General features: G+C 42.2%; 1 protein-coding gene across 1 annotated transcript; it reads left to right on the top strand.

The window, feature by feature from the left end:
* The first annotated feature begins 1,872 nt into the window (after positions 1-1,872).
* Positions 1,873-9,090, top strand: LOC123111069 (DEAD-box ATP-dependent RNA helicase 5). Its single transcript, XM_044531745.1, has 12 exons — positions 1,873-2,439; positions 2,534-2,658; positions 3,290-3,397; positions 3,548-3,628; positions 4,628-4,706; positions 5,593-5,678; positions 5,751-5,875; positions 6,495-6,563; positions 6,648-6,741; positions 7,522-7,686; positions 7,831-7,923; positions 8,789-9,090. The coding sequence occupies exons 1-12, from the start codon at positions 1,962-1,964 to the stop codon at positions 8,879-8,881; spliced, it is 1,596 nt and encodes a 531-aa protein (XP_044387680.1). The 5' UTR covers positions 1,873-1,961; the 3' UTR covers positions 8,882-9,090.
* The last annotated feature ends 1,068 nt before the right edge of the window (positions 9,091-10,158 follow it).

Below are 10,158 nucleotides of genomic sequence, written 5' to 3'. Positions count from 1 at the left end.
GGAAATAAGTAAATAAGTAGTTCTTCGCAAATCCATGGAGGAATTAAAGTCTTGAGGGGTGGATATTCTCCACAAGGAAGGCCTTGATGATCCCACTATGGGTCTCTTCTCCAAAGGAAGCCTTGATCTCCAAAGGAGAGGGATAGATATGAGCAAATCTCTCTCTAATTCTTTGCCTGCTTTGCTAACCTTAAAACGGAGGCAGAAGAATGCCTTGGGGTCGTCGAGGCTGGAAGTTCCAGGCAAGGTTCCAAGGAGGATTTGGGCTTTACAGAGAGTTTGCATGCTCTCGGGCTACTTTTGGGAGCAGGGGTTCCGGGGGCTCAAGGGTCCTTCTTCTTGGTGCTTGCCAGTATCTCCTCCTTCGTTCCTTCTTTAACTCTTGGTTCCGCGAGATGGTTGTTGTACCTTAGCACACTTAGAGTCCCATTTTGAGGTAGCGGCCATGTCTCACTCGAATGTATAGAGAGAGCTCGAGTAGGAGAGATGTCACATTGGTTTTGATAGCTCTTGCATGGGCTCTAGTCATTGGTCCACTTGGTGCTTGGGGTGGTAGTGAGGTATACATGGGGATGACCCTAGGGTGCTCTGCACCAATGATGAAGACAGTACAGTGGATTAGAGCATGCCATGAAGCACAAGAAGAGGGGGTCCTTTCACGCCACTGGCCCACACACCTATCAACATCAAGGCCCCTCAAGCCCGACGTCACCCATGACACTGTGTGTGGCATGTAATTCGTTGTCTCACTAGCGAGTTCGTACGACTCAACGTCAACGGCTCCTTCCTCTTTGCCCACACCTCCATCCACATCTCCGTTGACTCACCAGGACCTTTGTTGCGCCTTTGCTGGTTCATTGTCGATATCTCTTGAGGTGAAGTTTGTTTTCTATGTTGTGCTCTAGATGATATCCACCATTTGGGTTGCTAGGGGTGTGTGCGGATTTGTTTCACCCGTCACAAAGCATGAACTCTTTTCTTCCATTCCAAAGCATGAATTCTTTTCCCCCATTGCAACACACGAGCATCGTTTTTTTTGAGTAACAACCCACTCTTTATTGATCAAAGACCACATTATGTGGAATAACACGCGCGTCATGAGGTTGGCCAAACCACACATGACGCCCCGGAGCTAAATTCAAAGAAAATCTAGCTAACTTTTGAGCCTCTACATTATTGTCCATACATCATAAATAAAATTACAAGAAAAAGGAAGTACTCATAGCTTCAATTTCTTTGATGATTGCCACATGTTTTTCTTGGCTTCACTGCTGAATATCACCGATCACCTGTTTAGCATCTGATGCCACCGCGAACTGCTGGAGAAGTAGGTCCTCGGCTACACATAGTGCTTCTCCACAAGCCCATTGTCTCCAAAATGATGGGATGTCCACTCCCTGTACCACAATTGTTGAGCTCCCCAAGTAATTTCCATTTGTATCCCGGCAAACCACCGCAGCAGAGCCGTCCCTTCCTGCTCTTACTGTCACATCGACATTGATTTTTTCATGATTTAGTGGTGGTGCTCGGGGGCGCCTACTTGCATTAGCTGTGTTTCTCGTCACTGGGCTGCTGCAACCTTCAACTCCTTCTCATTGACAATTTCCAATTCATGTAAGTACCTTGAGATGAAAGAATGCATAGCTTGCGGCTCTGGAAAACTCCCTCGTGAATAATATAATTTGACGAGCGCCAAATGAGAATCGGCCGTGTTTTGCTCACAATGTGCAAAAAAGGAAAAATAAACTCAGGCACAAGGCTGAACGCACAGAACGCAACCCAATATCAGCCCACATTGCGAAGCCCACAACGCACGCACAGTGAGATGAGATCCAGCCGCTCCCTTTTCATAAATATGAATTTTCACGTAGTGCCCTAAAATCAACCTCCCCCCGGCCTTCCTTTCTCTTCCACGAACACCGGCTCTTCCCTCGTACACCGCCGCCGCCGCCGCCGCCGCCATGGACCCCAAACTCCTCTCTATGCAGGAGGAACCATCCAACCAGAGAAAGAAGGATAAAAAGAGCAAGAAGGAGAAGAAGCCGAAGCCAGCGGCCGAGGCCGAGGCCGAGGAGGCAGCGGAGGAACTATCCAACAAGAGAAAGAGGGATAAAAAGAGCAAGAAGGACAAGAAGCGGAAGCTAGCGGCAGAGGCCGAGGAGGCAGCGGCGGAAGAAGAGGCCAAGAGCAGCAACAATAGAGGGGTGGCCACAGAGGAACCGGATCAAGGAGGGTCCGTGGAGAAGAGCGTGGCGGTGACTGGGAAGGGGTTCGCGGACCCCAAGTATGCGCCGCTCAAGTCCTTCGCCGCCGCGGCGCTGCCAACCCAGGTGCTCGACTGCTGCAAGGGGTTCGACCGGCCGTCGCCCATCCAGGCGCTAGCCTGGCCGTATCTCCTCGATGGCCGCGATCTCATTGGCATCGCTGCCACCGGATCTGGTACTGTACAATTCTGCAATTTCTGCTCCTGTTTCGTTATCCTATCTCTTCACCGTGTTAATATGTTGCGTTCGTTGTAATTTCCCTATGCCAGGGAAGACTATTGCGTTTGGTGTGCCGGCGCTGATGCACGTCAGGAAGAAGCTGAGTGAAAAAGGCGCCAAGAAGGGGTTGCCGCGATGCCTCATGCTGGCTCCAACAAGGGAGCTTGCTCAGCAGGTAAACCTGTACCGCATGTTCATTGTGCTGTCATTTTCAATGTTTTGGGTAGATGCTATTCATCTGCTGTGGCAGTAAATTAGAGCTACTGGCGTCAACAATAACGACACGTGATACAGCTAGCGTGTGATGCTCTGCGCACTTTCTATATTTCTTCATTGAAGTGTTTCAGTTAAAGCCATATCTTTGTGGCTTCCCTGATTTGGCATAATTATTTATGAGGATGACCATGTTACTTACATTGTCAGTAGCATAGTTTTTTTTGGAGTTTTTTGTACACACTTTTACTTAGCCCCACTGCCACTTTTTCAGAATCATTAATATTGAATGGTTGGTAGGAGCAGTTTTTCTGAAGTGCTTAAGCATGTGCCATTGTCAACTCTTATGCGCAGTTTTCCGTATCTATGATTTTCAGTTCTTTCCAATTTGACCCCACTTGCTATGCTATCTCTTGAATCTTTTCTGAGCAGCTTAAAGGGAATCGCATAATCATGTTTTAACCTTTGTCTACAGTTTCACTGTCATAGATAGGCTGTTTTGCTAACTGGGATATTGCCATATTCTTATCATAAGAACTCGGCTCTTTGGAATTAAATATACTGAAATGACTTACACTTTATTACTGTGTTAGATCGCAGATGTACTTACTGAAGCTGGTGCGCCATGCGGGATAAATTCAGTGTGCCTCTATGGTGGAACATCAAAAGGACCCCAAATATCTTCCCTTAAATCTGGAGTTGTAAGATAACACAAACTCGATTTTTTATTGCTCACCCTACTGATTGTTTCATCATATCGTGATTTGAAGTTTTTCCTATCCAAGAGTTAGCCTTATGAATTTTTTCGTTGTCTGGCCTTCCATTCGCTTATTTTGTTACTGTTCTACCAGGAAATAGTCATAGGAACTCCTGGTCGTATGAAAGACCTCATTGAAATGGGTGTTTGTCGTCTTAACGAGGTTTCTTTTGTGGTAAGTTGACTGTATTTCTGTTAGTTCTTTTGTTATTTGTGGTTGTGATTTGCAAAATAATAATTCTTATACGGACGTAACTTGAACATCATTGTGTGATATTTTATGTTTGTTCTGGAGTTTGTTCTCTAGTATTCTTTTAGAAGGCTCATACCTGTTAACAGAAACTATATTGCATTATATTAAGATCTTGAATACAGGACACGGCTCATACATGTTAAGAAAAGTAAGTGCATGATTGGGCTCCAGTAACATTGTAGCATACGGTTGCTTGTTTTGTTGAACATTTGTACGTGAAAACGGTCACGTGGTTTAATCAAATTTCCATACATGGATAGTTGAGTGATAGGTCATCGGTAAAATAACTATGTATGACATAAAATGCTTAAATTATTTCCATAGGTTTAACTTTCTTTTTACCTAACCATATCATGCTGTTGTCACTGATCATAGTATTAACAAATTGGTTTACTTATTTACATAACTTGAACTTCCAGGTTTTCTCATACTCATAGCACCATGTGGGTGCCCAACTCATAATTGTGAAAAAAGAAATGTTGGTGGTAGAATGATAATAGTTATTTACATAATTCTAAATTCTTAACAAACTGATTTAGTTATTTACATAGCTTGAACTTCCAGGTTTGCTGATACTCTTTAACACCATCTGGTTGCCCAATTCATAATTGTAAAAACACTGTTGGTGATACAACTCAAATTAGTATGAACAAAATAACTGAAGGCACCTCCCCTTCCCACACCCTTCTCTCTTTTGGATGTAATTAACCAGCAATGACTAGAATTAAACACAGGGTGGTCATGATGAAAAGTTTCATAATGAATCAGCATATGGCAGCAGTGCAGTCACCTGCAGCGTTTCTTGGGATTACTGCCGATATTGTGCTTACCATTAGTTCATCCATTCTTGCATTGAATTTTGTCTCTATTGTCGAATTGAGTTTCACAAGTATCCCATTAAGACATGTTTGTATTTTGTAGGTTCTTGATGAAGCAGATCGGATGCTGGATATGGGTTTTGAACCCGAGGTCAGGGCGATTTTAAGCCAAACATCATCGGGTTAGTCTCTATCCCGTGTGTGTTTGTATGTGTGGGCGGGTAGGGCCAGGAACTGCAGGGTCTGTTCTATCATTGCTATTGTTAGTATTAACGTTGTCACAATTATGTTTCTAGTCCAGGTTATGGATAATTGCATATTGGTAAGAAAGAGTAGTAGAAGCAAGTACAAGTTGACCATTAGCTGTAAAGTTAGTGAATGCCAACCAATAGACAGCTAGTAGGGTTGGTCTGTAACTCTATAAAAGGACCAAGAGTCCTCCTTGTAACACAAGGTTGCGCAGTATGGATATCTAATAAAGCTTCCTACTAAGTAGTGGCTCTTTTGTGTACGTGTGTATGAAGCACATCAAGACAGAATCCCATTTGTGAAACAAGTCTCTTCAGAAAAGAAGAGTCCTGGGTGAGAGCTAGTAGCTACTTCTAACAGTTATCTTTACATACCATGTCAGTACTATTTGTTTGGTATTGAGCACATGTATGCCAAAAAGTTGACATACATTAGCGCAAGAGGGATGACAAAATAACTAGAGATATGCACCTGCACCTGTGTTTTTTTGCTGGATATATAAGCTTGCTACCATTTTACCCTCGGTTGTAAACTTAAGCTGTCTATGAAGTTTGAGCATGCTGTGTTTAGTATGATGTAGAAATTGTGATGATCGTATTGTGTGGAAGGAATAGGTCGGTACTCGGTACTTTGACCTTCTACATGGACTGCATTCAAGAGTCAATGAATTGCCATGGCTATTCACACCGTTTACTGCTTATCAATGCCTATACTTTAGCAGCTTACTGATACCAATTTTTTTTCTGGATGTCTCTGTATCAATGGCCCTACAACTTTTCTTTTCTATATGACCCATAAATATACAATGCCTTAATGTAGTGCGTCAGATGGTTATGTTCAGTGCAACATGGCCTTTTGCTGTCCACCAGCTAGCTCAAGAGTTTATGGATCCGAATCCAATAAAGGTAATGTTTCTCTGTTTTCACCTTTCATGATACCTGATTGCTTGTTGCTGACCTTGTGACACCTTATCGTAGGTTGTTGTTGGATCAGAAGATCTCGCAGCTAATCATGATGTGATGCAAATTGTTGAAGTATTGGATGATAGAGCACGGGATTCAAGATTAGTTGCTTTGCTCGACAAGTATCATCGAGCACAGAGGTATATTGCTGTACAAATTTCACATGCTGCTGGTTGCCGATCAGCAAGACAGATGAAAGCTGCAACAATTTAGAGAAGGTCATTAAATAGAAACAGTGGTCAGCTAATCAGCTTGAAATCATAGAACTATTTAGCCCACCTATCCCCCTCTCAGATTTTCAACTTCAGATTCCTAGTTTGGCAAAGAAATGATTCCACGATTCGCATCAATCTATTGTTTGACCTTTCTTCCTGTACATTTCCATCATAGGTCTGGAGGCTAGCATATATCCCCACCCTTCTCCCCTTAGATCTTGCAGGCAGTCAAGTACAATTGGCGGATCCATACTTCCCTGTTCTCTTACCTTCCCAGTTTCTACTGCTTCCAAACATTGCTGTCCTGGTCTCCTCTCTAGCAATCTTTTCTTGTGGCTAACTTCTCAGAACAGCAGTATGCTACGACTCAGGATATATGCGATATTTAGTTTTAGTATTATTTGATAATCTGTCGAGTATAATAATATTGCTTCACACAAACTTGAATTTTCAGTATATATAACACTTTACCTGTAGTCCTTTTTTTGGCCTGAACTGTTAATATGGGTCTGAGAAAATTCACTTCCTGTGTTTGATGCAACAGCAACCGGGTTTTAGTTTTTGTGTTGTACAAGAAAGAAGCTGGGCGAGTAGAAGCAATGCTTAATAAAAGGTAGCATTTTTTTTGTCTGCAAGTCAATACTTCTATTACATATTTCCTCTTCTTTAGTTTAATCTATATATGTTTATTCTGAAGGGGGTGGAAAGCTGTTTCTGTTCATGGAGACAAGGCTCAGCACGATAGAACAAAAGCCTTATCTTTATTTAAAGAAGGAAAATGTCCTTTAATGGTATGCTTATTCTCCGACTTTCATGTACTCCTGAATAGTTTGCTTGTAGGCTAGCATTTAAACATAACCTCTTCCTTATTTTGCGATCTGAGGTTGAACCTTGAAGAAATCTTCTGTGGAGCTTATTGATATCTTCAACTATTTATCAATGTCTTTCAAAAGATTAACCTTATAAACTTAACCAATATAATTATGAGAATTGCTTACCAAATATAATAATCGTTCTGGCAGTATGGCAAAATCATGATATTAAGTCTCAGCATTGCATCCTTTGCATTTTATCCTTTATTTTGCTTTTCATCCTATGATTTGTCAGCGTGTTTGCTGGGACATGGATTTTCTGCGCCCAAGCGCAGATGGTGAAAATCAATGATTGTAGAAAATTCGTGAAGTTAAAAAAAAATCTAGCATGATACTAGAGTGAATCATGTTCGCTCAAGTTCTTTTGATTTCTTTTGTTAGTTTGTAGTCTACATTAAAAGAATAAGAAAGAGGAGTGCTTGGGCTCGTTTTCTTTCACAGCCCACAAGAATGTTAAGATTTTCATGAAAGTTAAAATGTGAACATAAAAGTGAGACATAATGTACATATTAGAATGTTTTGGATGGATATATTTATGTTGGAAATAGGGTACCATTGGACATTATCCACTGCCCCTTGTTTGTTATATAGTACTTCCTCCGTTCCATATTTCTTGTCATGGTTTTAGTTCAATATATTACTTTTTATATGGCTTTCTTGTTTCACCAAGTCAGTGTTACTACATTGTAATTATTGCAGATTGCGACGGATGTGGCTTCACGCGGACTTGACATTCCTGATGTTGAAGTTGTCATCAATTATAGTTTTCCTTTGACCACGGAGGATTATGTACACAGGATTGGAAGGACAGGTCGTGCAGGCAAGAAAGGTGTTGCACATACATTCTTCACTCAAGCGGACAAGGTAACTTGAGATCATGTATAGATTAGAGACGGAGAAACCTTGAAAGTGTTATAAGTTACTCATGTATATACTAGAGACGGAGAAACCTTGAAAGTGTTAAAAGTTACTCCTCATGTAATGTTGCTGTTTTAATCTCATATACAGGGACTTGCTGGTGAGCTTGTCAATGTTTTACGGGAGGCTGATCAGGTTGTTCCTCCAGCCCTTACAAAATTTGGCACACATGTGAAGAAAAAGGTTTGTGGCTAGCTGGGAACTTTACATCTTATATTTTCCTTTTAGAAGTTATATTTAAGCATATGAAGAACACACATGGTATGGACAGCTGCATTTACCATAACATATACATCAGTTATATCAACAGATAAATAATTATACCTATGGCCTTTGGTTTCAATAATACCATATGATAAGTTGGTAAGATGTTGGCCGATATTTGATTGTCCACCTGGTACATCAGCATGCTTTGTCTGATATGTTCCTCATGGGGGAAATTGTATATGAAATTATGAATGGGTTAATAACTAACTGAAATGTGATACTAATGCATAATTTTCGTAATGTTGCATATTTTCTGATGTTAGTATATAAGATTCTTATATTACTAAAAGGTTCTGTTGGTTTTGTTATCTTTTACTGGCCTACCTTGGCGCAGTGGTAACCTTGTGACCATGAGGTCACAGGTTCAAGTCCTGGAAACAAAGGCTGCGTACAACAGACCCAAAGTGGTCGGACCCTTCCCCGGATCCTGCGCAAGCGGGAGCTACATGCACCGGGCTGCCCTTTTTCTTACTGGCCTATGTGGTTGAACTTTACGTCTGAATGCGTTCCAAGTAGTTTCTAATTTTCATTAAAATTTGAATTGTGATTGTAAAATATCAAACACCTGGGAAAACTGTGAAAATCTGTCTTGATGTCGGAACATATCGCCTGATGATCAAAAGTGCATTTGTAAGGTCATATCGTAAGCATTCATGATAAATTACTTCAAGGAGGCTGTATTGTTAAGCCTGTCTGTTCTAAGATTTGCTGCAGTGTTTTAAATTGAGGATGCAGTCTGTCATGAATGACCTTACATAATGTGCTAATTATTCTTGGGCAGGAATCAAAGATCTATGGTTCCCACTTCAAGGAAATCACAGCAGATGCTCCTAAATCAACAAAGATCACATTCGGTGATTCGGATGAGGAGTAACTAACTTACCTTGCTGGTGTTGGTCATACAACAGTAGAAAATTCATTCGGTACTGTAGTATCATTTAGATTTAGGTCAATCCTTTACTTTGTTTTCCTGAGGGTGGTTTCTATGTTCTTTTTGGAAGTGAAGAAAAAACAGTAAAGCTTGAAATGTACCAAAACAGTATCGGCAGCCTATTATGTCAAAGCTGGTGATTCCGCGGTGCACTTGTGTTTGTTCCCTTGGAATCGCTGCACTGTTATCGGCATATAAAATTGTAAAATATCATCAGGAAAAGTTCCTGTTGTCCACGTGTCAGAAAAATAATACTTGAGTAAAATCGTGAAGATCCACATACACACACGCAAACTCAGACGCACGACAATAATTCGCTTCAAGTTCATTTCCACTTAATTTCATTATCAGTACTAAAGGCATCTCCAACGCTTCCAAGTTTATTTCCATTCAATATAAAAAAAAAGAGCATCTCCAATAACATGCCGCAAATTGGATGCACTATCTGTCCGTGGACCCGGATAGGATAATGGCCATCAAACGATGTGCCCGAATTGAACAAATCAGAAGATTTGCATGTGTGCGAATTGAACAAACTGGATGATTTGCATTTAAATCAGACCAAATTCATGAAAAAGATAAGACAAATCTTGCTAAACAAAACTACAGAAGTGGACATGGCATTATTTTTTAACATAGCATAGGTTATCCTAATCCCATGTCCTACTCTTCCCTGGACATGGACGGTTCTGTCTCCCACGTCCCACTCTTCGCCAAAGTCCGGCGCGTGGCCGTGGACGTCGCCGGTCGAGGTGAGGTACACGGTAGGTGTGCATGGCTGTGGACGTCATAGGTCGAGGTGAGGTCCACGGTAGATGTGGACTGGCTGGCCTCATAGTTGTTGCGGCCTGACGTGAATGGTGGGAGCTACCGACGTTGATAGTGTTCCCGCCCGCGTCGCCTCTGTTTCCGCCTCCGCCGTGGTCTCGTCGAAGGGCGTCATGCTCTGCCTACATGACACGAAGCCGCCACCACTCACGACGGATGGTGCGGGCACTAGGCATGGACTCGTACAACGCCCACTACTCATCCACGAACGTCGGATTCTCCTCGACCATGGCAGCCAGCCTCCTCGTTCGCCTGCTCGTCAACGGTTTGTCTCTCCATGAGTCGGTGATGTTCGAGGAGCGGAGGTTATACCGTCGCTCCTCCTGCAACATCCAGGACACGGAGCCCGGCGACGCAGACTATTTTGGCTCCTCCTCCTCCGCCATGACGAT

This window comes from Triticum aestivum, chromosome 5B (genome assembly GCF_018294505.1).
Source record: "Triticum aestivum cultivar Chinese Spring chromosome 5B, IWGSC CS RefSeq v2.1, whole genome shotgun sequence".
In the NCBI taxonomy this organism is placed as follows: Eukaryota; Viridiplantae; Streptophyta; class Magnoliopsida; order Poales; family Poaceae; genus Triticum; species Triticum aestivum.
Note: the sequence above shows the minus strand (reverse complement) of the source record. Positions and strands in the feature narration are given on the sequence as shown.

Excerpts from the sequence above, each read along its gene's own strand:
- LOC123111069 (XM_044531745.1), top strand. The coding sequence starts at position 1,962 with ATGGACCCCAAACTCCTCTCTATGCAGGAGGAACCATCCAACCAGAGA. Across the intron at positions 4,707-5,592 it reads TTTAAGCCAAACATCATCGG|TGCGTCAGATGGTTATGTTC; the intron begins GTTAGTCTCTAT and ends GCCTTAATGTAG. Across the intron at positions 6,742-7,521 it reads AAGGAAAATGTCCTTTAATG|ATTGCGACGGATGTGGCTTC; the intron begins GTATGCTTATTC and ends TAATTATTGCAG.